Source organism: Aplidium turbinatum, chromosome 8 (genome assembly GCF_918807975.1).
Source record: "Aplidium turbinatum chromosome 8, kaAplTurb1.1, whole genome shotgun sequence".
Classification (NCBI taxonomy): Eukaryota; Metazoa; Chordata; class Ascidiacea; order Aplousobranchia; family Polyclinidae; genus Aplidium; species Aplidium turbinatum.
The window spans coordinates 3,976,945-4,004,732 of NC_137479.1; the positions used below are offsets into that span (position 1 = coordinate 3,976,945).

Below are 27,788 nucleotides of genomic sequence, written 5' to 3' on the forward strand. Positions count from 1 at the left end.
AAACTACTTGTTATATTAAGCAAGTGGGGCGTATTGGGATAAAAACAGAAAATAATAAAACAGAACATTCGGATAGCCTACTCCACAGCGAGTGGTCATGGCGTACAAAGTCTCTTTGCAAGACATCTCTTTGGCCCATGAAGCAAGGTATATTATTGGCAAGAAATGAGAGCTTTTTATATTCCCTATTCTAGAAGTTCGTTCAATCGATGCCTCTTCCAAACTTTCATCCATTAACCTTAAAAATAGCCTCAAGTATCTTGCTTAAGCCCGGTCGTTATGTGATCATGAGCTTACATCCTGTATTCTAATTGACAGTGGTTCAACGAATCAACACAGTATGCATTGTAAAAATGAATTCTTTGAGTATCCTGAAGTTCTGAGATTTAGCTTTCACAGATAAAAAAAAGATTACTACAGATAAAGAGAGAAATAAAGAGATAATTGGAGATTACCTTTCTGCACCTCTACTGCAACACTTGAGCGATTAGGAATTGCAACTGAATGGGTTAAAAAATTGCAAGCATTATTACTGTGTATTAGTCAACACGTGTCCCTGCTTATTTTGAGATTGAGGAGTTATAGAATGACAAGCGTTTGCAAGTTCCATCATACTTTTTAGTTTAAAACGTTAAAAATTAACTTCAGATATTTGTTACTTTGAACCATTACGTCACGACACTAAAATATACTTTATATAAATATGTAAACGTTAGCTATAACACAACAAAAAGCCCAAAGTCAAGTTAAACCTTGAAAGACTTTAAACTTTTTCCTAATTGTTCATCAGCAGTTTGTGCTTTTTGTCGAATCACTTTCTTCTATTCTAGATCAGACTCCTCCGGGATCAACTGATCTCGATCTTTTTCGTTTCTTTTGAAAAAGCTTGTTATGACTCCTTTCATTCGCAGACATACTTGAACTGCTCCTCTTTGTTCGTTTCTACTCGGATTCAATTGACTATGATGGTAACCATACGTAAAATATATCAGCAAGCCTAGAAAATAATAACAGAGCAAGAAGTAAATGATTATCACCTTTTTTAAACAAACAAGAACTTTTTAGACACTTCTGACCGAAGACATTGAGGATTGCTTAGAGCAGGGGTCACCAAACTTTTTTGCATGCGGGCCACTTTGGCACTAAGGAGAGCTGTGGCGAGCCGCACTAATAAAATTTTAGGTAGGTTGATTTTTATGCTAGAAAAGAACGAATTTCGTACCCAGTATCCAGCGTTACATGTTGTTAATATTTGTCTTAGAATACCGCAGCAACACAATTAGTCGAACAACGCTACTGCCAGGCCAAGCTGCTTTAACAACACTTTTGACTTCTTTAACAATGCCTAATAAACGAGGTCACTTGTTTTGCGCACTTATAGCGAGGCGAGTGGTTTCATCAGAATGTTCATCGCCAAGCAAGAGTGGTGTTGTCACTTCGCTTCACAAATGATATCTTGCAATTAACAATTTCAGTAAACAAGGAAATGTTTGACACATCGCAATACAGGCAACAATAGTGACCTGCAAACATATATGCGAAAAATAGGCTCCAATAACAGGGAAACAGACACCAGGCACCATGAAACAAATGCTTGTAGAAATCACCCAAAAATCGTAATTCTATCGTAATTCATGAACAGTCTTCCCTCTAAAAAAGCAATGAGTTGGTTTTTCATCCTTTTTGTAAGAGTCTATAAAACCGTCTTTCTTTTATTATAGACACTGTCACATGCGGTGCTTATTAGCGTGGCAAGAATTTGTTGATTAACAACATTTTGCAGTACTTGCTTCGGCAGTACATATACTGTACTAAAATTTGAACAATACAGAGAAGATTAGCATGGTCCCTGCGCAAGGATGACACGTAAAATCGTGAAGCGTTTCATATTTTGCCAATTTATTATAAATAGAGTTGGCACACCGACCTATTTTGCCAACAAACACTTGCATAAAGAGAATACTGCTCGTGAAACACAATAACGGTGAAACGCACACTAGTGTTTACATGATATTTGCAAACTTAAAATAAGCAACCCTATGCTCACAGAAATTCGAAAACAGACGTTTTAATCAACCACTGGGACAATGTGGCTGGACATCGCATTGGAATAACTTTAAGCAACCCCCACCTAGAACTATAATCTGATTGGTCAGTCGGTGGAATCGTATGCAAAGCGAAAATATGCTTCCAGGAAAATATTTTTTGCCTTCGTGCTCTTTAACTTCTCAAGAAAAGTATTTTTGGTTATACTTGAACGCAGATACCTTCTGCGGCCGCAGCGATACAGCGTGGCGGGCCGCCAGTTGGTGACCCCTGGCTTAGAGGAAAAAAAGCGACACTGCCTTTCTAAATCTTGCAGCTCGTTACGACACCGTATTATCATGGAACGTGTTAGGAGTCGAAGCATCACCCTCACCACCGGCAACCCACGGCGAAACAGACTGAAAGGCCTGAAAAATGGTGTCCTACAGGGATTGGTCCTGTCTCCATTTCTTTTCAACATCTACACGCACGACCTTCCAACAACGGATTTGCAAAATACGCATATGCGGACGACCTGGCAATTCTGCACTCCACAAAGTCGTGGAAAAATCTAGAAAACACACCTTGAGCCAGGACATAAAAATCCTCTCAACTTTATCTTCATAAATGGCAACTGAAACTCAGCGAAACCAAAACTATGGCAGAAGCTTTCCATTTAAACAATCGGGAAGCTGATTGTGAGCTAAAGGTCCAGAACAACGCAAAATCTCTGTCCTTCTACCGCGAACCAAAATACATTGTGGGTGACATTACAACAGACAGATCGCTCACATATACAGCCATCATTCGGTGCCACTGCACAAGAAACTGACATCGCGCACTGCGCTACTCAAGCGATTGGGTATAGCTCCAGTTGGGGAACGAGGGCTGACACTTTGCGTATAGCAGCCTTACCCCTTGTCTAGTCTTCAGTAGAGTAGGCCTACTTCAGGCAGAGTGTCCCCACACCATTGGACCATCTTCCCATTATTGCTGGCATCCAACCTGCTGATCTTCGTCGCGAAGAAGCCACTCTGTCTCTCGGTCGACGGATATTGGAGCCCAACCATTTTCTTCACTCCGAGGTTTCAGGTCCCCTAAACGAGTACCCCCGTCGACTGAAATCAAAACACCCTTTCGTGCCAGCCGCTCAGCTTCTGCTTAACGAAGCTGATGAACAAAACATCTTTGCGGCTACTTGGGCGGACCATAAATGGAATTCTCAATGAAAGTCAAATACCACCAGACTCCAATCGTTCATCCCGGACGCCGACACACGCCCCACCGGCCTGACACTGCAATAACAGGCGTGGGTGCGCCTCAACCGTCTTCCCACGGCTGTCGAATTTTTCCGCTTAACCATGCACCAATGGGAAATGGCCTCTTTCTTCTCCTGTGAATGTGGTGCCGAGAAACATACCGCAGACCACATCATCATCATCGATTGTACCTTCTTCAAGCCACCTAACGGAGTGAAAAGTCTGCGTGTCTTGGATGATGAAATCAAAGACTGGCTGCTGTTTAGTAGCTTTCTAACTTAATCCGGGGACATCGTAATCTGGGGTGGTAAAAGGATGGAACCTCGGCCCAGAAACTCACACGACGAAGAAAAGAAGAACACAAACAAACATTGTTTTTCAGCCCATTTTAAAGTTTCATGCAATACTTTTCTCACAATCACATTGTAGCCTCATTAAGAAATAGCAAAAAGTTTTCTGTTGGTTCAAAAGTCTGATACAGTGCAAGCAGCATAACTTTGCGACTATGCGTGCTGTAAACGTTTGGCGTCTTTGGATAAATCCACATTAGGGAGGTACAATATGAAGCATATCAAGTTAGTGCATTCGTAAGCTCTGTTGTAACTAAGCAATAATCAAAATTACCAACAGAAATCCATATGAGCAGCCGAATCCACGTCATCTCTTGGAGTTTAAGCATAAAGAAGATGTTTGTACAAATACATAACAAGGGAACGAAAGGGACTAATGGTACCTGAAAAAGCATTTAATGAAAACAGTTAGTGCTACGTTTGTTAATGATTCTTACTTTTAGGAATAAACTAAAAATTTCCTGTGAACGGTTTAAAAGTCAAATCAGAACGTATTTCGCTACTACATCGATATGTTACATTTGGTAAAATAACTTTCGTATCGTCTGGCATCTAAAGATCTCTATCTAGAGGACGGCTTATCTTTTTTTAATTTTTTTTATCTTAATTGCACAACTTTCTCTTATTTATTGCAATAAGCTACGTTGTATCAAATGCAAAAAAGCTAAAACACTAAATATTTCGATAAAAAGTAATCTAAAATGTGAAGCGTTTTGGCTTCAGTTTTAAAACATTTTTGTGCAGTTGTGCATCCTTCTCTTACATGTTTTCCTTTCACTTCTTTACACAAGTGTTCTTTGCAACAATTTCAAAAGCATATGTGCTTGCTTTAGCACTAAATTATTACCTTAAAACTTTTCTGATCAGCACCTTCAAGGGGTTGTTGCTGGTGAGCGCAAATAATAAATACGCTGGTTCCTGTTGTGATGATGGACAAGAGGAGAATGAGAATGGTCCACCAACATCCATTCACCAATTTGTTCCAGCATTCCAAAAGTAGAATCATTCCAACGGAGCTGGACACAACTGCTAATATTAGAAATAAAAGAACAATTTTTCCAGCAGGAAAATCACCCAGAAAACGATCCAATATTGTTCCTGTATAAATCAGTTTCAGCTTTCCAGGTTGAGGCGCAGTTTGAAGATCGTTGTCATCAATTGGAATAACTTCTTTGATGTAAGAACCTTCATGACCAGATGGATTCTGTCCGCTTACAGCTTTCCTCACCAGCCATGTAGTCTCCGCCGCGGGAAGCGGCTTTATTTGCTGTCGATCTGATGGACAAATGGATGTGAAGTGAATGGATTTAGACTATAACAAAAAATATGAGGTACTCTGCAAGAAACCTTTCTTTCTAGTATATCTAAATATTGATATTGGACAAAACATACAGACGTAGTATATAGTAACTCTGGTAAAGTTTTGCATTGCTTATATTGTGCAGAAATTTCATGCCTTTCATGGATACATACTATCGTTGTGGATTTGGTGTTGAGGGTAAAAGCAAAGAGTTTTATAAACATAAAAACACGAACGACTTGTATCCGAAAATGGACCTGGTGTTGGCTTGTCACATAAATATAATGCCAAATGCCAGAAATGGAAGCTACAGCTCAGCAAGGCAAAGACAGTGTCGGCGGCCTTCCATTTAAACAACAAGGAAGCAAAACGTGAGATCAACGTTACCACCGATGACGAACACCTCCCCTACTGCGCCGAACCTACCTACCTCGGCGTAACCCTGGACAGGTCACTCACGTACCGACGACACCTGGAGTCACTGCGCAAAAAACTATCTGCGCGCGTTGCACTTTTGAGGCGGCTGGCGGGTTCCGGCTGGGGAGCTGATGCGAAAACCCTTCGCACAGCTACCTTGGCCCTCGTCCATTCTACCGCTGAGTACTGCGCACCAGTGTGGTGCCGCAGCTCTCACACCCGCCACATTGACACCGCCATCAATGACGCACTACGCACTGTGACTGGATGCCTGCGTCCCACTCCAACGGACTGCCTTCCCATCCTTGCAGGCATCCAACCTGCTGAGCTTCGCCGTAAAGGAGCCATGATTTCCCTTGCTCGTCGCGCACTGGACCCCGACCACCTCCTCCACAGTACACTCCAGCGCCTACCTGGAGGACAGCAGCGACTGAAATCAAGACGCCCATTTGTGCCCGCCGCACGACAGCTTCTGAACAACGTTGAAGATCTTGGAATAAGTGCGGCACACTGGACGAACTACACATGGAACATGGAGTGGCAAAACAACACCTCCCGACTCCGTGATTTCCTACCCGACGTCGATCCCCACCCTCCGGGAATGTCCCTCGCAAGACTTGCGTGGGTCCGGCTTAACCGCCTACGAACCGGCGTCGGTCGCTTTCGTTCAGACATGTGCAGATGGGGTCTGGCTCCCTCACCGGGATGCGAGTGTGGCGCCACAGACCAAACAGTAGATCATGTCGTCCATGACTGCCCAATCCATCAACCACCACATGGAACGCTTGGACTGAAGGCCCTGGATGACGAGACTGTCGAGTGGCTGATGACATCATGCCCAAACATATAGTCCGGAAGAACAGCTCATACGACGAAGAAGAATGCCAAATCATTGTATTGCTTAGTTCTTTTTACCTTCAGTCTCTACGTTTTTCTTATCAAAAATTTCCGATGATTTCGATGAGAATATCTCAGTTGTGGGAGTTTCCTTTTCTTTTTTAAATCTAGCGAAATAAACAATAACAGTTATTGCGTTTATTTCTTGAACTGGTTATTTTATATTGTTTACCATATGAATTCGGCAAAAAAAACTCTTTTCAGAAGTTTGAATTACTTATGTACAAGTCAATGAAACAACATGAAAAGATTGTCCTAGACTGAGTTCTACTAAACTCATATGCTGTAAAACATAAAAAGCAAAACAAAAATAAATTTTGAAAAGCATTGAAAAATAAAATTTAAGTTTTTACATTTTTAACACTTTGGGGAATGCTTCTGCAAATTAGACTGAAATAGTTTCTTCCTTGCTGGTTGGTTGGTTTGTGGCATGATAGCGCCATGGAAAGAATGAATAAACTAAAAATTCATCACAGATAAAGCGATTCTTCGTTAAATATAAAAAATCTTCAAGTGTCTCACTTGTCTTTTTCGATAATTTCTTGCGATGAAGAAGAAGGTAATGGAACAAGCAAAGAAATCTCTCCAACCGCTCCATACCGGAGGAGCACCACGCAAGCAGCGACAAAGGAATAGGCAGTCAACGTCCCAATGGACATGAACTGAACAAGCGTCTCAAGATCAAATAGAAGTGCCATGAGACTGCACAGCAATGCAGTGAAACCGACTGAGGCTAAAGGAACCTGGAAACACAGAAGTGGTTAATTTAAAATTCTTCAAGAATTTTTTTCTAAAGTTTTAAACGCAACTTATAGACCAGTTCAGTTAACATTGTTCACTTGCAGATGGATAACTCATGCAACTAATATGCATGACCATGCAATTGCTCAGCAAAAACTGGAAGGAAATTGAATCGCTGTGCTCCCCCTTTTCTCTATCTGTTTGTAGGCGTGATTAGCTCTCAATAAAGTTATGGCTGTAAGCTGTTCAAAATTATTAGTTTTTCAATATTGTAATATGAAATATTACTTTAAAATAATTATATTTCTTTTACACAACTTTTTCTTCAGTGATTTGACAAAAGATAATGTCTTGCGCTACCTGGGTTCTTTCGTTGATGTCGGAAAGAAGAGGGCAAAGCAAACCATCCTTGGATATTGCGTATAATATGCGAGGCATCACAAACAGACCTAAGAATATAGAAAATCGGCTTGCAGACGTTGAAACGTATTAAGTAAAAAAAAAGGTTTTACAACAAATTTACCGGTGATGATTGTGAAAAGGTTACTTGTGAATAACTCAATTGTATTTCAAACATTGCTTTTACAATAGATCAGTCATCCACGTACCTGCTGATGTTTTTCTGCTTTTGTTTTCACTTTTGAAAACAACTAGTTACCTGAGAACATGCTGGTTGTCATGGTGCAAAGTGATCCCACTGTGACGATGACTTGGGCCCATTGCCAGCCATCATGGCGTCCGTACGCGTCCGGTATAGCGGACTTTGGGACGATATCGTACCTGCGTAGGCAACACACAAATGACAACATTTTTGTCAGTTTAGTTTGTTTTTATTTCTGACCATCACAACGAAAAACAATATACAGTACTTCAAACATAACAGAAGTCTAGAAAAAGGTAGAATCGTTTGTACTTTTGAAAATGAACCTGATAAGACGCGAAACATTGCATGTGAAAAGTACATATCAATTGATTATTGTCAATATGTCAATTGATTATTCTTTCTACAGTGCGTATAGTGTCCATTGTTGCTCTTGTTATTGTAAAGAAACAAAAAAATATTTAATGCCGTACAAGCATACCTTGCTCAAATATAACTATAGGCTATATAGGCCTACAATATTACCTGCTTGTAAACTCCATGTTTGGGATGTAAACTCTATAGATTGTCGGAATTCATTATGCCTAATATGTTTTTAATTTATTGTTGATTTCGGTCCAAGGCAGTTTATTTCAGAAAATTTATCACTAAAGTACAGAAAGGCAACAACTGCTTGTAATTGTTTCCATTGCTCAACCATAGGAAGATTTTGTGTAAGCCTAAGTCACAATTACAACTATCATAAACAACTTACTTAGTAAATTATAATACTCTAATAAAAATACTGACAATTAGCAATACTTGGTAGGTATAGCAGATGAAGGCTATAACAGACTTAGCAATGCAAAAGAAAATAGTTGAGGGGCCAAAATGTTGATTACTGGAAGCTTTCTAGGAGTCTCCTCAATGTAGGCCTACATACAGTAACCCAGACAGCAAATCAACCGTTCTTCTTCGTTTGAACCTTGTTCTTCGCCACTTCAAGGGTCGAGGGGCTCTGCCTTTTACCACCCTTGGGCAGTGGCGGCGACGCGGTCTAAATGTTTGGGCAGGTGTCGAGCAGCCATTGAATTGATTCGTCATCCAATTCACGCAGTCCACGCACACCATTTGGCGCATGGTAGATGGCGCAGTTACAGATGGTGTGGTCTGCGGTTTGTTCCTCCATGCCACACTCACAGATCGCGGATGGAGCCATCCCCCATTTGTGCATGTTGAAGCGAAATAGTCCGACGCCAGTACGCAGGCGGTTGAGCCGCACCCAGGCCTTCCTGGGCAAATGCATTCCGGTTGGGTGGTGGCTGGTGTCGGAGATGAAACTTTGGAGTCTTGAGGAGTTCTTCTTCCACTCCGAGCTCCATTGGTGGTCCGCCCAGGTTGCCGCACTGATGGATTGGTCTTCAGCACTTTTCATCAGGAGTTGTGCGGCACGTACAAATGGGTGTCTCGATTTCAGTCGCCGAGGTTTCTCGTTCACAGACTCGTAGAGACTTGAGTAGAGTAAGTGGTTGGGGTTCGTAGCTCGACGAGAGAGAGACAGGATGGCTTCTTCACGACGAAGCTCAGCTGGTTGGATGCCTGCAAGGACAGGGAGATTTTCCGATGGTGTAGGTCGCAGGCATCCTGTCACGATACGCAAGGCGTCGTTTATGGCAGTGTCGATTTGATGGCAGTGGGCACTGCGGCTCCAGACAGGTGCACAGTATTCTGCTGGAGCGTGAACTAGCGCGATGGTGGCAATGCGCAGGGTATCAACTCCGGCTCCCCAGCCAGAGCCGGCCAGACGCCTTAGCAAAGCTGTGCGTGTTGAGATCTTTTTGCGTAGTGACTCCAAATGTTGACGGTAAGTGAGCGACCTGTCCAGGACTACCCCTAGATATTTAGGGTTTGGGCAGAAGGGCAGGGTTTTTCCATTGGTGCTGATCTTGAGCTCACGCTTTGCTTCCCGGTTGTTTAAGTGGAAGGCTGTCGTCACTGTTTTGGTTTCGCTGAGCTTCAGTCTCCATCTCTGGAGGTATGCCGAAAGTGTCGACATGTCCTGGTTTAGAGTCCCTTCTAATGTTTCCCAGTGATTCGACAAGTGTAGAATGGCCAAATCATCGGCATAGGCGTACTTTGCGGATACCGTGATTGGCAAGTCGTGGGTGTAGATGTTAAACAGAAGGGGGGCCAGGACAGATCTCTGAGGGACGCCATTTTTAAGGCGTCGCAACCTGCTTGGTTTACCACTTCCGGTGGTGAGAGTAAAGCTTCTGTTGTAAACGAGCTCCATGATCATGCGGACCATGTGCCTGTCCGGGAGCAGGCGGAGCAGTTTGCAGGTGAGGCCTTGGTGCCATACAGTGTCGTATGCAGCTGTGAGGTCGAGAAACACAGCACCAGCCTTCTTCTTTGCCTCAAAGCAGTCTTCGATGTCTTGAGTCAAGAGAGTGACTTGGTCCACAGTAGATCTTCCATGTCGAAAACCAGCTTGTTCCCGGGGCAAGAGTGGGTCTATAATTGGTTCGACTCGAGTGTAGATAAGACGTTCGAAGATTTTAAAAGGAATGCAGAGAAGAGATATAGGTCGATAGCTCTTCGGATCCACTTGTGGCTTATGAGGCTTAGGGATCGCGACTACTTTGGCTCGTCTCCAAATTTTGGGGATCTTGAGTTGGCATAAGCAGGAAGACAGGAATTTTCGCAGCCAAGACTTCATGGCGGTGCCAGCATGGAGTACAAGTTCGGGGCAGATGTTATCGGGACCAGGGGCCTTACATGTCTTAGTAGATTGTAGGGCAGCGGTGAACTCATCCGACGTAAACTCATCAGAGATGCTTTCCTCGTCTGGTGTTGGGATTTTCCAGAGATCAGACGTTTCCCTCTTTACAAGTTTGGAGAACTTGCGATCGCCTAATTTGTAGGTCCCATTTTTCACCAGTTCTGATGCGATGTTATTGGCAGTAACGGGGCATTGGCGGGAGGGGCGTGCTGAACGACCCGTAAGGTTATTGACAGTACTCCATGCTATCCGGCTAGAGTGTGTAAAGTCGATAGTGTTGACGGTGTTTTTCCATCTCTCAAGCCTCCTTGAGTCTAGCCGATCGAGCAGTTTTGTTGCGGCTGAGGTAGAGGCAGCACCTGGTGAGGCACGAACATAAGAGCGGTATAAATTTTCGCACTCTGAATCCCAGCACGGCGTGTAGTTCTTTCGGCGGCCGCGAGGGATAGCTTGTTTAGCTGCGGATTTGATAGCACGGCAGAAGTCTTGGTAGGCCTCATCCACGTTGGCGGTAGAAGGTGATGGTAGTTCCGCCACATTTTGATTGGTTATGAGGCTGTAGCGATTCCAATTGGCCTTTCTAAAGTTCCATCGCTTCACTGGGGCACTTGGGATGGGAGAGACAAGCTTAGGAGCAGTGATGAGCGAAGGTCGGTGTTGGGAACGTGGGAACTTCTCCAGCACACGTCTGTCAGGAAGAGAGCTGTCTGTGTCCATGCTTGCAAAGGCCAGGTCAGGGTTGGTGCCCGTTCCCCAGCGTCCGGACCAGAAGCTGGCTGGATCTTTTGGGTTGTAGAGGAGGGCGAGGTTGTTGTTCGCAGCCCAAGTAGCCAGGCTTTCTCCGTCGCTGTTGATGTATTTGTAACCCCAGTCGGTGTGCTGGCAGTTAAAGTCACCAGCATAGATACTGGGTGAGGGGAATGCGGGTATAGATGATGGGTTCAGGCGTGAGGATGGTGGCTTGTATACATTGATGATGTTGTAATTTTCAATGCTCACACAAACCCATTCTATTTCTTCATTGACTGAGGAGTTTGCAAGCGTCCAGTTCAAGCTCTCATGGACGAACGTGGCGAGGCCATGTTTCCTGCTTTGGGTTGACCCAGCTAGTGAATAGTGTGGAATTACTAGCTTGTCTGCAGAAGTGCAGTGGGTCTCCTGGAGGAGGATGACAAGAGCTCGGTTCTTATGAGCGAGCTGCTCGATCACATCAATCTTGCTGGATGTGATGCCCTCAGCGTTCAGCTGTAAGATGGTGGGACGACGGTACTCGTCGACAGTGGGACGACGGTACTCGTCGACAGTGGGACTGCCGCGCTCTGAAAAGAGCGGTTCTCGTGGGGTCTTGTGCTGAGCGCTCCGGGTCGAGGTTCGGTTTTGACAGTCTTCGTTTCGCATTTTTATAATGCTACTTACAGGGGGGACTGCGTGAAGGTGACTGTTCTTCCCCCCGTTTATATTGATTCAACATCTGCAAACGTTGAATCAATGTAAAAAACGGTTGATTTGTTGTCTTGGAACCAACTTACATTTTGGTTTGGTTTTGTCGGCTTACAAATGATGTTGCACGACAACTATAGAGTGGCCCAGCGAAGTGTGGACTAAATTTCACATTAAATTTAAACACATTTCCCGACTGCTAAATCGTTTGTACTTATTACAGATTTATAGTCGTTTCATAGACTTCAAATATGATCATTGAAACGCACTGTCATAAGGGGCTATCACCTGTTAGGATTTTCAAGGTTTTGAATGGTATTGTGAGTCGTTGTGGTGTATACAAGGCAGTAAAAAGGCTCAGAGAGACTGGTAGCTGCTTACAAAAAGTCAGGAGCACCCCAGAGAGGCTCGTAAGAACCAAAAAACTCATTAAAAACATTAGAGAAAAGTTACAACGGAATCCTGGATCTTAAGGTTGAACCCTACAAAATTACCAAACGACAACTTCTTTCTGATGCCACAAAGAAGAAGAGGTTCGAAAGATTAAAGAGTTTTTTGAATAAGCTCTTTGATGGCACACAGCCACAAGTTCTTTGGACTGATAAAAAATTATTCACCGTTCAAGCCATAAACAACAGCCAAAATGATTGGAATTGGATTAAATCTAAAAAGTCAATGCCTGTTGAACGTCGAACTTCATTCAGGAGGCAAAAACCAGCTTCAGTAATGGTGTGGACAGGGGTTACGTTCATAGGTTTTAAAGCCACTTTGATTTTCATCAAGGCTGGTGTCAAAATCAACTAACAGGTTTTTCTGACGATGTTAAAGGATGGAATTGTTCCTTTGGTGAGGAAAGTCAGCGGAAATGATGGAGTTACACTTCAGCAGGATGGAGCAACCTCTCACACAGCCAGGTTGGTCTAGGACTTGTGTAAAGCCAATTCAAGTCGTTTTGGCCCAAGCAACTATACCCTTCATCTTTTTCTGATTTAAATCTAATTGACTTTGGGATATGATCTATCTTGGAGCAGCAGTCCTACGCTGTATCTCACTCAAGCATTGAGGTTCTAAAGCAAAAACTAACCACATCGTGGGCAGAAATTGACACTGAAACTGTTCGTGCCACGTGCGATCAGGTGATCTTTCGTCTTTGCCAGGTTATGAAGGAGACAGGTGAATATGTTGAATAAATCTTGGATGCTATTAAAAACAATACATTTCTCTTTTATTTGATATATAAATTGTTTTTATTAGCCTTTATATGACTGAAAAAACCTAACTTTTGTTTGTCCACACATTGGAAGGCCACCCTGTAAATTAACCCAGCCAGCAAAAGTTGACGCTTGTACATTGTTTCAACGTCTAGTGGAGACCTGCTATGACTAGATGTTTGACTGGCAGATAGAATGAACAACCAGCCACTTAGAAGGATTGTGCTCACCAAGGGACCATGAGAGTGAGCACAGAGGACACTCCAATGTAGGACAGCGTGGCAATCAACAAACTGATCGCGAGAGCTATCGGGATATCGCGTTTTGGGTTTCTTGCCTCCTCGCAGGAAGAGGCTATCACGTCGAATCTATAAAAACAAACGTGTTATTCTAGAAACTTTGCCATAAACGCGCATATGTGTGCTCTCTGCCATCCAAAGCAAAAGTTTCAAAATAAACAAATGCTTGCAAGTTTAAATTGATTAATACAATCCCACCACATACAATATTTATGTAAGCAGGTCGTGTTAACCGAGGGGGCCCACGGCTGTATAAGGGCTCAGTCATTTTAATCTGTTCAATGTGTTTTGACTATTTAAAATAGAAAAAATCTGCTACAGAAGCTCGATAATAATCAATAGCTTTAATCACCCAAGACCGTACTTACAACCCCCTGGCTGGAGGCCCACCTCCATCTAGGGGCCCACGCATATTTAGTTCGTGCAGCATTTCTCGGCTTCTAATTTTACATGTACGGTAACATTGAATATGGAATTATTTTCCATTTGTGTACAATTTTCAACTTGATGAATTTGGTTACATACAAAGCAACTTGTTACATACAGAGTGGGCATTTTGATAAGCAATCACAAATATTATTGCTCCAAAACTACCTTAAAAGTGATCAAAACAATATCATATTCGATAAAATTTTGAAGAGGGCAACAATGAGTGAAGTACCTACCCAGCAAAAGCAAAGAAGCATCTTGAAGCTCCGGCAATGACACCAGAAAATCCAAACGGGGTAAAACCTCCTTTAACTTCTGTCCAATTCTTGACATCAGAAAGACAAAAGCCTAAAAGATATAAAACATAACAGTTAGAACTTGGTTCAGCACCACCACCGACTTATCAGCAACTATATTTTATCCGATCAACTACGGTCGGTGCTTTGCACTCAAGAAAAGCAAACGAATCTGAGTTTTATTTTTTATTTTTGAGTCAAAAGTAACAAACTTTTCGTTGGGATCTAATTAATTAGAAACCAAGTCTTCAACAGGGTACGCTTTCATTGAGCAACAACGCAAAACCTTATGATGATGAGATTTGGGGTATTCAAATTCCTTCTTGGAGGTAGGCTATAGTAAGTTCTGACTTAGCAAAGCTAAAACATGGCAATGAACAAAGTGTCTACTCACCTGTAGCAATTATAAACACGACTACAGCAATGTTAATGAGCGCGAAGACCATGTTGAATCGCGTAGAGGATTGCGCTCCGGTGGCGACGAAGGCGCAAAGGAGCAGAATCACTGCAGCACCAACTAAATCCACATACTCCCCCAGTGGTGGCCCACTTTCTAATGGAAGATGATGACTCAAGTATGTCTAAACAAAAGTACAGTTGACAGCGTAACATTAATCAAACCTGTTGTACTATAATTATCATTAATTTCAAAATCACAAGATGCAAGATCACATGCTGTTTCAAATACCTTTATTATGGTTTAACGCAGTGGTTCCCAACCTGGGGGTAAATTACCCCCGGGGGGTGATTTGCCTGTTTTTGGGGGGTAACGAAACCCGATTTAGAAACAGTGAAGCAAGTGAAGGTTGTGAACTTTATAAAAGCGAAGGAATTGAACAGCCGTCTTTACAAGGAACTGTGCAAGAAGATGGGAGAAAGATACGAAGTATTACTGTAGGCTACCACACAGAAGTGCAATGGCTGTCTCGTGGCAAAGTGATAACCCGCCTGGTCGAACTTCGTGAGGCTGTTCATGTTTTTCTGATAGAAATGAAGTCCGACTTGGCTGAATACTTGTCTAACCAACAATGGATTTCCCAGCTGTGCTACCTGGCTGATATCTTTGGTAAATTGAACAAAGACAATATTTTAATTCAAGGCAAAAATGTAACTGTAAATCTGTGATCGACACCAAAGTAGTCGTAGCAGCATTTATCGCTAAAGTTAAATTGTGGAACAAGCGAGTTGGAAGAGGCACAGTGGCGCAGTTTCAGACGCTTGACATGTATCTCGAAGGCAATGGACTTGAGTTGGCAGCGGCGTTAAAGGAAGACGTACTTGACCACTTAGGCCAGCTAGCCAAGAAGATGGACAAATACTTTCCGAATTTGGACACGGCTAGTCTCCGATGGTGCACTGATCCCTTCACATGTGATGACAGCCATGTGGATGAGGACGACTTTCCGGCTAAAAAAGAATTTATTACTCTCCGAAAGAACGAAGCGTTGAAACTTGATTTCAAGGGGAAAGGATTAGAACCCTTCTGGTTTAGCAGAGTCCAGGACGCACCAACATTAGCGACACAGGCATTAAATATTCTGACATCTTTTTCAACAACGTAGGCTATGGTTATCAACAAAGATTTTCAACTGTCTTGGGAATGAAGACAAAGAAGCGCAATCGCCTGGATGTCGAAAGCGACGCAAGAATCGCCCTCAGTACCACAAAGCCCAGGATAACAAAGCTGGCGGCTGAAGTCCAGGTCCAACCTTCGCATTGAATGTTTACCGCGCATTGTTATCTTGCATTCAGTATTGTATTGCATTTTGATTGTCATAGTTAGCCCTTTGAAATACATAGCAATAAACACTTTTGTTTTTGAAAATTGATCGTGGGGGTAATTGGCTCACTTCAGGGTGGAGATTAGGGTAACAGCTTAGATTAGGGATTAGGGATTAGGGATTAGGGATTAGAGATTAGGGATTAGGGTAAGGCTGGGAACCACTGGTTTAACGTGTAAAACATACGGTAACCCAAATTTCTCATGTTACTGTGACATGCCATCACTACAACTCAGCTAGCGATGCCTATCATTTTTGCATTAATTCAACGTTTGCCAACGTTGGATCGGTGTGGAGGTGACGAGTTTAGCTGACTGGGGTCTAAAATTATCGCTTTATCAATGCAACTTTATATCAAAGCACGCTTGATATCTTCAAGACATAACTTCCCTGGGTATAATTGAATCTCCGCAAGATGATGATGTTGTTTTTGCTAGTTTGTTTTATTTGTTTTTGTTATTGTTTTCATGTCGTCAAGTTATAGCCCATTTATTCTGTGAGTCGTGCAAGGCAAGGCCGGATTTAGCTGATGGGGGGCCCGGGGCACTTTTAGATCGGGGGGCCCCCCTGCAAAAATTTTTTTCAAGCCTACGGCGCGAAAAACCACCTCTGCGTCTACAGTAACATCAATCCAGCACTGCACAGCATTTTGCAGAAACTTCAAAGGCTAAAAGGAAGAAAAAATAACACAAAATCACATTTTTTCCACGTAGGGGGGCCCGGAGCACCTGCCCCCTCTGCCCCCCCTAAATCCGGGCCTGGTGCAAGGCATGGTGCGTTGCACTTGAAATGGCTTTGCCCGTGGTAGGATTTCTTTGTGGGGTTTTCTTTGCCTGCCTTGCTCTTCTTTGCTATGAGCTAAAAGCATCAAGACGTGTTCCCCTTACGATCATCAGCACTCTTCATAACGCACCATGGCCGATTTTCATAACAACTGTCCATACAAATCTTAAATATATCAGCTAAAGTTATGTGGGGTAATAAAGCTGTAGCCTAAATATAGTTGTTTATTTGTTTTTTTTTATTTGTTTGTTTATAACATTTTCTTTTTTTATTTTCCCTTTATATCTTACATTTTTCTGAAGGTGTTGCGACCGTGCCAAATTTCTTTCAACTCAATACGTTACTTCGGTCACAAGCACGTTTTAATGTTCGCGTTTTATCGCTTCTACCTTTTTCTCGACCTTTGCTATGTTGACGTGTATTGTTTTTGATATGACGTTCAGAAATAAAAAACAACTGAACTGAACTACCTCAATACCATGCTTTGTACTACTGTGTGTAGCCTAATAGCCCATTTGAATGTCAATGTTTCAATGTAATGCAATGCAATCAATGCAATGCAGCCAATTAAAATTTTAACGTTTATTGACAGGTCAAAATCATTTAAATCAAAACCTACTTACTGTATTTTAAGAAAATACTTCAAAATGTATTGAGCAATGAATACAGCAATTGTGGTAATGCAATTAGACAACACAGAGAAAAAAATCAAATCATTTTCCAAATTCTCTTGTCGCCAACTTCTAGCACTCACCTTTATGGGGTACCCTAGCACTGAATCCAAATACCCACTCCAAGCCTTGGCCACCGATGCCGACCCGACCCCATGCTCCAACACCATGTTCCAACCCATCAAGAAGCCCCATAACTCTCCCATTGTGACGTAAGTAAAAATATATGACGACCCTTGACAGAAAGAGAATACAAGTTTTGCCGTCGTTTGGGTAGATTCACAAAAGTACAAAGCAAAATTTGGATCATTTATTGCTTCCAAAACAATCTCGCCCAATCAAATCGCTTCATGCCATTGAAAGCAGCCACTGATCACAGTGATAAAATGTCACATTTGCGACGCATTGTGCAAGCAATGCTAAATAACAAAATAACTAATAAATAAATAAAATAACTTTACGATCTATTTTTTTACTTATTAGATTTTGAAAACGAAAAATCAAATAATTTATGACAAGTGTTAAAAAAAAAAAATGTTTATAAACTTTTCAACGTAGTAAACCTAACCAACACTAAGTGTATGACACTCAAGAAGAGATGGAATATCTTCTGACAAATATCAACCCACAATATCCTATTATATTAACGACTCGATTGCATGTTTTGTAATACAATGATTTAAGATTGAACTCTTCTGATCTAACTCCTCACTGCATGAATTAATAACTTAATAATGGAAATTTAATCAAAGTGAGTTTGTACATGCCCGTTGATGGAATCTTCGCTCCAAATTCAGCGTAACATAAAGCAGAAAGAAAAGCTGCGACGGCTGCCGCCAGGTAGCTGAGAATAACAGCTGGACCGCTTGTATCTTTTGCAACCGCTCCAGTGAGAACATACAACCCTGCTCCAAGCATGCCACTAACCTTGCAACATCAACAAAGACAAAATAAACATTGGAAAAGCCTTAATACTTCAAAGCAGCGTTTTATAGATAGCTTACACCAGGTGCAAAATGGAAAAGCATAGTATGACTGCTGCTAATCTTAGCTCTTGCAGTAAACAGTTTTTCAATTACAGCTCAACATTTAGTTGCTTCCGGAGAATAAAAAAGATCAGCGGCATCAACATTTTAACTGTCGTTGCAACGGTGACAATATGTTTGGACATGGACTTGGAATAACGAACAGAATTATTTATAATCGGGTTGTGTGAGAACCATCTTGCCCCCTCCCCTGAAATTCATTAGTGGGCCACTATGTTTAGTAATCGCTCTTAAAAATAAGACCAGAAAGCATTTTGGGCAGCCAAGTTTTTCAATGTGGGGAAAAATTTGCATTCATCATCTTAGCAACGAGTAAACAACTCTTAAGATTTTTGAGCAAAAAATGAATGCAGTAGAGCCAGGATTGCATGATGGGAATGCCAACGCCTTAACATCTGCGCAAATCCACCGATTATGGGATTTATGGACATGGTATAATAATAACTTAGGCATTGCAATATATTGTCAAGACGTAGTCGCGTCCTCTGGAGCGGTGTCGAACTGACGTCCTTTCGCACCAGCATGATCACTACCAGGCAACAAATGCAGTGGTTTTCAATCGGTTATTAGCCTAATTAGCCTATAATACGGAGCCCAATACTTGTGCACACTTTTTATAAACAAGTTGAAAAAATGTTAACTCACTCCTAACATTGTAAGATCAAAAATGCCAAGACACCTTCTCAGTCCAGTGGAGAGATAATCTGCTTCTAATGGCTTTTTTCTGTTCAAATTCTTGCAACAACTCAGAAAAGCCATTTTAACACAATTTTATTATTACTAACTCCTGAATAGAAAAACCATTATGCTGATAAATAAATTAAACCTATACAGTAAGTCTATTTTATTTTCAAGCACAAACTTCAAATAAATCTTGTGGAAAAAATGAATAACGTTTTCACATTCTGCTGTTGTTACATTAATTGATATGACATCACATAAAAACATCCATTTAAAAATAGCAATAACAGTGATGAGGTTTAAATTCTGACTTAAAATCCAAAATGAAAAAAAAAACTACATACGCAATTATTTTATTTGTTTGATGATAACCGATTGACTTTATTTTACTTCAAATCTTTTGTCTACCTATTTACTGAATCAATGCTTTTGTATGTTTTTTAACACTAGAAATGCAATATCATTTGAAATTACATTTGCTACAATACATTGTTAAATACAATACAAGCAAGAAGAAGATTGTTGAAATATATCACTTTTATGACAAACACATTAAACTTATGGCTCTACGTTTAAATTGGTTTGTAATATAAATTCCTTAACGAGATGAGGTAAAGATCCCATACTCAGTTACTGAGCTTTGGGGAATAAGAAGATAAGGTTGTCATCATACTAGGCCTTCGGCACTAACGAGAGTAGGGTGGCCAGTTCCTTTCTCACGGCCGCCTTTCCTTCAGCAATTACGCCCAATTCATTACATCCTGGGTAGAGGTGAGTGGTGTTTGTCAACAACCAGCTTAAGCCGGGAGTCGAACCAGGTTGGCATTATTGGAAATCCAACGCCTTATCCGCTGCGCCATCTTACCTCTTGACGAAGAGAGGTGTTTAAAATATTATTTTAGGTGACTCAATTAACAAAATATTATCTTGGATTCCATTCTAATCATAGTATTTTGACAATGAAATTCAAAACTAAACTTCTATTAATTTTTCAAAATGTTAACAATGCGACGTCATTTGAAGCGACATTTGTGACGCGATAAAGTGAAAGCAACGCTACCGATCAATATATTTTGTGTTTATTTAATTGGCCACCTTACTGAACATTTCGACGCGCTTGATCATTCATTGAATGATCCGCCACCCAATGCGCTGCGATGAGCGCTTGCGACTTAGCGTGTATAGTAGCCTATTAGCAGGTGACATCTTTCTTTGTGGCATACTAATCGTCAAATCAACTGCTGACACTTTCATGCATTACAGAGTTGCTAAGCAAGTTCAGAAGTTTTTATTTTTCCTAAAAATTAGTTTTCCTGACGACAAAATAGTGCAGAATGCCTTCAGCCTCCATTGTGTGAACAAACGGACTTCCTCTTTTAAAGTGATCACAACGGCGTCTGGAGCGTTTCGAAAACTTAAATCGATAATTCAGGCAATGCAATAATCTCTGAAATTCCACTTAACCAGTTCTTGTAGGTTAGTTTTCGATGCCGGAAACAATAAACAATTCTTTTCATCCTTGCTTTATCAAAAGCTGCTTTCACTAAGAATTTAGTGTCGTTTCAGAAATTAATGATTTTTTTCTATCACAAAAGCATCGATGCAGTCAGTGGCGTACGCAGAGGGGGGGCATTGGGCCATGCCCCCCCCCCTTAAAAATGTTTTAGTAGCTAACGACGTAGATTAAGGCATTTAATATGTTTTGCATTCCTCTGTCAAAGCAATTACTGTAACAATGTTGTTTTATAGACTAAGCCAATACGAAATACATGGCCCAATCCACCTACCCCACCCTAGGTATGCCAATGTAGCATAGTGTTCTGTAAGCCTATTGCAGTGATCAGCGAGAGAGAAATGGATATAGTCTAAACTAAAACCATACTGGGATATCATGAAGACGTCTGGGATATCAATGGCCAGTGGCGTAACCATGGGGGGGGGGGTACAACCCCAATTGGCACGCGTGTGACGTCACGATATTGAAAATGATGCTTTCAGTCTCTTTATGCTTGGGAATGATGCTTTCAGTCTAAAAAAACTAGCCTAATTTTAAACAAAACTGCATTAAAAGAGCGAGTTTTGCCAATACCAAACATTCAAACATCTCAGCCAGGAATTAACAACAAGAAAACATAGAGACTTAGCTTTATTTCCGAAAAATGCCGAAGAAAACATGATCGTATCCTTTTGCTATGCCACCGGACAGCACCATTTTACAGGAATATTCATACCCACATTTTTGTTGAAAATGCTCTCAAAATGCACCAAATTCAAAGTAATTTTTCAAAATTTTCTGGGGGAAGGCCCCCAGACCCCCCGCCGCTGGGTGTCGTCTTGAGCGAAAGCGCCGTCGGGCTTCGCCCGCCGGTCGTCAAAACCCCCCCTTTCAAAATTCCTGGCTACGCTACTCTCAATGCCCCCCCCCCCCCCCCTTTGAGAAAATCCTGCGTACGCCACTGGATGCAGTCATAAATTTTTGATAAGAATCCAAATCGAATTAGCAATAATTTACAAGATGGAAATCCAAAAGACCTCAAGACGCAATATACCATAAAAGCAACGCCAGTTTACGTTGATTTATCAAAATTTTGTGTTTACTTATTCGTCACCCTTTCATCGATTTGTTCCATACCATCCTACATAAACTCAACGCTACTTTATGTAAACAGCGTGACTTTAGTGCGCTTTTGTTAGTAACGAATTAAACCAGTAAAGCAGATGAAAAGAACACTGAACAAAATAATTGTCATTAAGTTTCATTGTGTTTTAATTTATAACAAATAGTGGAATATTTGTGAAATGGCCACCCCATAGTTATAATTGGCTGGCCCAAGAATATTTTGATGGCAAAGTGACTAATTTGCGATAAGACGCACCAAACCAAACGGTCATACAAAAGACTTTTTAAAAATGGCACTGAATCTAATTCCTACTTGGCACTGAACAATGGAATGGATCCGGGTGATAATGTACTCAATTGCGCTTCTATAGGCTGCGTCTAAATTTGCGCTTAAATGTCTTCCGACAGGTGCCAAACTCACAACAATGCTTAACAATGGACACGTAAGATTCGGTTAGCCTACATGTTTTGTAAGACAAATGATTTATTTTCATATCAGTGAGTTCAATCATGTGCACTGCAGCTAAAAGTAGATTTTGATCTGTTAAATCACTTTCAGCTAATGATTCTAGATCATTTACAGTATATCAATTGAGTTTATTTTAATAAGCTTAACTGTAGGCCTATGGATTAAAAAAACTTAAGTGACTTTAAAGCTAGAATATTGATTCTATTTTAATAAGCTTAAATGAAGATGATCTAACATTCAAGCAGACGAAAAAACTGAGCAGACTATCGCGAAAATAAATTGTTTAATATTATTCCCAATTGCAACGATTTCTGTGAAGTATTTTTTTCTTTTACTGCCAAAACCACGCTTTTTCTATTCGTGGCTTTGGAACCAGTAGATGTCATCTATTGCCGGTAGTTAGCTCTCTTATCGAGTCCTCGCTTTGACCTGCCACTTGCAGGAGTACTAGCACTTCTCTGCAAGGTCCAGCTTCTCTCTCCACTACTAACTGGTCTGGCTTTTGATCTCCCACCAGTGTACGATGAGAAAGCAATTTCTTCACTGACGTAAAAATATGATAGGTTGAAAGTAGATAGATTAGGAACAGTTAAATATGCTGCTATCACAGGAAAAATCATAATTAGAAACCACAGAAACTGAAATAAAATGGAAGCGCTTATGATTAAGGAAATATGCTTCTTACCTTCTTGTTGGTCAATTGCCCTTGAGAATAGTTCATCAATATACATCAGACTTGAACGAGGTTATTTAAAAGGAGACCTTTCCCATCAGTAATTCAACAACTTTTATGTTGTTTCAACGTTTATTTTTGTCCAAACTGCATGAAGATAATATCATTTGCAACCAAAATCGATAAAATTGGTGGCTGCCTTGATGCGTCAACCCTCCCTTCTTAATGAGCAAGCTCAGTTATCGAACATGATGAATGGAAGATGAGATTCCAAACAGGCGAAGTGTTCCAATGAAGCAATATTTTAATATGGAAGAAAACGTTTGCTTCCCTTATTTACAAAGTCTTTCTGCATTTTTCTTCCATCTGCAGTTATAGAAAAAGCACACTGTCGGCTACAGCCAAAACTTTGAAATATTATTCGTGTAATAAGCTACTAACACGTAGCACCATCTTTGTTTATTATTATACTTGACTATGCCTTGACGATAGCTATTATACAAAATCTACATTTTGATTTCACATTCAAAAGAAAACATCAATAAGATATCCTGCAACAGTTATCACTAACTTTGCAGATGACATTACTTTGTTATCTGACACCATTACTGATGCCGAGTAGCTTTGTTCTCAGTAGAATCTGCTGCATTGGACTGAAAATAAACAAAACTAAAACATAATTTATATTCTAAAACTAAGATGGCAACATCGACAATTAACAGTAACTCTCATCAAAACAAGTCATGATTTTAAATACTTAAGATCTTGGATTGATTTTACGTGGAACGATATCAAGTTTGGTTTGGTTATTTAATCTTTATCCTCGGACTGACCAAGCCTAGGTAGGTTATTCATAATAGTTTCGCATACTGGTAGAGGTATTTGACATAGGGCCGGTTACCGAGATTGACAGAGTGAAGTCTCCGATTGTTGAAGTGTTGTTGCTGGAGAATTATTCCATCCATAAGGTGCCGCTGAATGGAGAGCAGTCCTTAACGTGCGTTGCTGAAGCGCACAACCCGAGAGTGGAACCAGCGCCGCTTGATCATGAAGCTTCTTCGTTCACAAAGTTACTTGCTAACCAACTGAGCTATTGATACGGAGAGCCTTGAAAAGTGTCGGAAAGCAAAGGCTTTGGCAGCAGCTAATAAATGAAATTTGGTATAGGAATTAGACATAACAAAACACTTAAAAATACGATTTTTTTCAAGCAGCAGTTGAAAGCGTCTTGACCTAGGGTACCAAAATTTGGATCCTTACAAAAGGTATTGAAATTTGTTTTTATGGCCGCCACACGAGACTTCTAAGAAAGGCACTCAACATTAGCTGGAGGCAGCAATTCACAAATAAAAATCTTTACGTGACCTGCCAGTCCGCCACCTCTCACTCAGACGATTAGAAGATGAATTAACAGCTGGCAGGTGACTTCCATGGAAGTCACCAACAAATTACCAATATTCTTTTTGGAAATTATACTGTGGCATTGGAGGTGGGATATAACACAACGGATAAGGCGCTGGCTTTCCAATCATGCGAAACTGGTTCGACTCCCGCTTAAGCTGGTTGTTGAAAAACACCGCACACCTCTATCCAGGATGTAATAAATTGGGTGGGCATAGTCGCTGAAGAAAAGGCAGTCGAGAGAAAGGAACTGGCCACCCTACTCTCGTTAGTGCCGAAGGCCTAGTATGATGAGAAACTTATCTTCTCACCCCCCCCCCCCCCAATGCTTGGATTCAAGTGTGGGACCCACTTTTACCTTCACTGTAGCATTGGAAAAAGGGCCGGCAAGCAAAACCTTCCTCCATCAATTATAGCAAGGGTCGTCCGTCCCGTTATCTCAATGTTTACGCTCCCGGCTCAAGATCACGCGGCGCTGGTTCGACTCTCGGGGTGTGCGCTTGAGCAACGCATTCCAAGGACTGCTCTCCATTTAGTGGCACCTAGTGAATGGAATAATTCCCAACTAACAACACTTCAACAATCGAAAAACTTCACTCTGCCAATCTCGGTAACCGGCCCTGTGCCAAGAGCCTCTACAAGTATGCGAAATTACCAGGAATAACCTATCAAGGCTTTGTCAGTCCGAGGATAAAGATTCAATACCAACCAAGGGTCCAGAATCTTTTCAAAGGACCCGAGAACAAAAAACACTCGTTTGGGAGGCCGGGAGTTAGGCTATTATAGTCTTAAGCTACCGTCTTTCCATAAATTTTTAAAATTTGTCTGAAGTGTCACATACCTTTCCTATGGTATAGGCTCTCTACAAGGCACATTTCACCTCATACTTATAGGCTACATCGAGCACTGGGGTGGGCCAGTTAAATTGTTAACTCGTTGGGCGAGCAACTTAACACAGTCACGTATAGCCTACTTGCTTCAAAATGTTGCATTATTTTCTTAACTGTTGAGTAGCACAGAAAGTTGTTGCCTTTTAAGTTTGAATCCACTGCTGATAATACGTGTTCGTTAAGCTGATATAACGATCATCTTCACGTTATATCCACAACAATTTTTAATGACTTACAGTTAAATACCGAGATAAATTGAAAGAATTACTGTATACATGAACGCATGGTACACAAAGAAGAAGATAAAGTAATACAACGCATGAAACAAGAGTATTTGAGATATCAAGCTCAGTGTGGGGGGGTTTTGACCGCTAAATCTACCCTTGCCACTACCTCACTCTACTTGCTCTTAAATTACGGTACGTTGCTTTTGCCACAACTAAACCTTTTATTTTTCTTCAGCAAACACTAGGCTACACACTGACACACATCTTCATGATAAGATGGATATTGAAGTTTGGTATAGGCTAAGCATTAGATGGGATTAAGCAGAAGAGGAATTCTAAGATAATTTGGCATTCAAATAGCTTTTAAGACTCATTTTTAAGTTTGTAAATTTAAATAAAATTAGAAAAACCGCGCAAGCTGTTCTCATTTCGTATAGAAACAAGTCGATTAAATCTTCAGTCTTGACATCATATTGTTCAACAACAAAAACCTCACACACAGGTTCTGAAAATAACTGGCCGCTTCAAGCCCAAAATAAAATTGAACGATATCGATTTAATTCAAGATCTTTTCCTTTTCTGGAATCTTGGTTCCAAATGACGTCACAATGAAGGCAAATGTCTTGATATCTGTTTAGATATTCTGACGTAACAGCTTCTTTATATTTCAAAATTCTTAACATCGATTTATCTTTCACGAGGTGACAGGTCAACGTTAATAGTGGAAATGGCTTTTTTGGAGCTTCCATTCATCAGTTTCCAAGGTTTAACTACCAAAACATGAAGATGTTTTTTAGACATCCATTTTCTAAAATAGCTGTAATATTGGAATATTTAATTGTTTAGGAATTAAGTAAATTTTTGCAAAGTTTTAATTGTTCCCGACCACCAGTTGTGTGTTTTTTTTTGTTTTTTTTTTTTTGTTTTTTTTTCGCTAACCATAACGGTGTAGCTTCCACTGCTCAAACTGCAAGATGTCCCACCTATAGGTGGGAGTGTAATTAATACTCACTGGAGAAGAGTAAGCTTTCATTCGGCGAGCACGGATGTGCACTGGCCAGACGTTGAGGCAGGTTCGCCCAGCTGGGTCGGGGAGGCTAGCGATCGAAACCAGAGGCACTGATAGGCTACATTTCCGGTAAAAATAGAAAATTGGGGTAGAAGTTTTGAGGCTGCATCGAGTTGATCAGGGGATCGTGTTGATCAATGCATTGAAAGCGGAGCGATGTTGATCCGAGCGGGCAAGAACAGCGTTACAAGGCGAAAGCAGCGTATGACAGTTCGAAACAATTGATTGATTAGTACATAGAGAATCTAGTGATGATTGAAATTGCTTAATTGCTATTAAACCAGTTTCAAGTCACAATGTACATTAGACATTTTATTTCCTTCCTTTTTACTTTAAAATGATTGTTTTTGAAGAGACTGGAGTATCATATAAAAGAAATGGCGCAGGTTTATAGAAATAAGGTGATGACATAAGGTGATCAATTTTAAGCCAATATTGTTATAAGGTTATAATGTCTAAACGGTTTGCTGTCTTGCGCGCTCGGATACTTACTGCAACGTTATTAGGGAATAAGTTTCTGATCGCTGATGTCGTCTTTTCTATGACGTAGCCCCTCCACAAGTGAGCCCGGCGTTCCAAGCTTTCCAGACGCGGAAGGATCCTTCGATTGAGAGGGAAGCCACTTTTCTAGCCACCTCTGCTACCCCACGAGCAGGAACGCCCAAGGCCGTCAGAGCTCGAGAGCTCGTCGGGGCATAGCTCCCGAGGGAGCCTACGACGAACGGAAGTGACAGGACGTCCCTGCAAGGGCGCTTCCTGTCTTCCTTTATGTTGACACATAACTCGCCGTACTTGTCGTGTTTCCTGTCGGCGGCTTTTCGAAGAGAATCCGCGCCGTTGTCGAACGGACATGTGACGTCACATACGACCGTGACACCGTCAGGGCGTTGCAAGACGATGTCAGGACGCAGATCGGCACCGCCCGCTTCCACGTGCTGTGGAACCGTACTATCTATGGAAAGCCCGGGTTGCCATTCGGCAGGCACGTGCCCCACGATCTCCCTTAATACTGAATTGTGTCGTTCCGTGATGACAGTCATCACGGTAGGGCAGTGATTCAATATGTGGGGGAGAGTCTCTTCCGCTTTACCACACGCACGACACATAGAAGGTAGGTAACGGCGGCCATGGCTTGGTTTTGATTCAAGTGGCATTAGATTCAATCTAGCTTTGTACGCAAATACTCGGTCCGCGTGATCCAGGAGCTCCGGGCGCCGGGTCCAGGAATTTGAAAATCCGGACAGGCAGTGGGCACTGACCGTCTTGCCTTGGTCAGGTTTGGATTCCCACTGTCTCCTCCACCACAAGTCATTGTGTTGATGAAGGGTCGGCACCACTTTTTTCCTAATAGGAGAGGTGATTGTGGAGCTCCCCGCGGCCAACTCAAGGCCTCATGGGCGAAACACGGTGTCTATCGCTGTCAATTCTTGCTACAAATCGGCTGCCGAGAA

The 27,788-nt window shown here is 41.5% G+C and overlaps 1 protein-coding gene and 1 non-coding gene across 2 annotated transcripts; one reads left to right on the forward strand and one right to left on the reverse strand.

The window, feature by feature from the left end:
* Nucleotides 1–821: 821 nt before the first annotated feature.
* On the reverse strand, nt 822–19,066 carry LOC145775447 (cationic amino acid transporter 4-like). Its single transcript, XM_082586742.1, has 13 exons — nt 18,953–19,066; nt 18,029–18,188; nt 17,345–17,496; nt 14,421–14,607; nt 13,967–14,078; nt 13,233–13,370; nt 7,648–7,769; nt 7,350–7,438; nt 6,771–6,991; nt 6,267–6,355; nt 4,482–4,909; nt 3,909–4,017; nt 822–997 (listed from the first exon to the last, which is right to left on the reverse strand). The coding sequence occupies exons 1-13, from the start codon at nt 19,064–19,066 to the stop codon at nt 822–824; spliced, it is 2,097 nt and encodes a 698-aa protein (XP_082442868.1).
* On the forward strand, nt 1,783–1,894 carry LOC145776488 (U6 spliceosomal RNA). Its single transcript, XR_014290273.1, has one exon. It is a non-coding gene; the product is annotated as a U6 spliceosomal RNA (small nuclear RNA).
* Nucleotides 19,067–27,788: the final 8,722 nt, after the last annotated feature.

What these genes read in the sequence shown, in the direction of transcription:
- LOC145775447 (XM_082586742.1), bottom strand. Translation starts at nt 19,066, where the DNA reads ATGGCTTTTCTGAGTTGTTGCAAGAATTTGAACAGAAAAAAGCCATTA. An exon ending in CGTGTTTATAATTGCTACAG is followed by an intron (nt 14,079 to 14,420) that starts GTGAGTAGACAC and finishes TATATCTTTTAG; the next exon opens with GCTTTTGTCTTTCTGATGTC. An exon ending in GACAACCAGCATGTTCTCAG is followed by an intron (nt 7,439 to 7,647) that starts GTAACTAGTTGT and finishes CTATATTCTTAG; the next exon opens with GTCTGTTTGTGATGCCTCGC.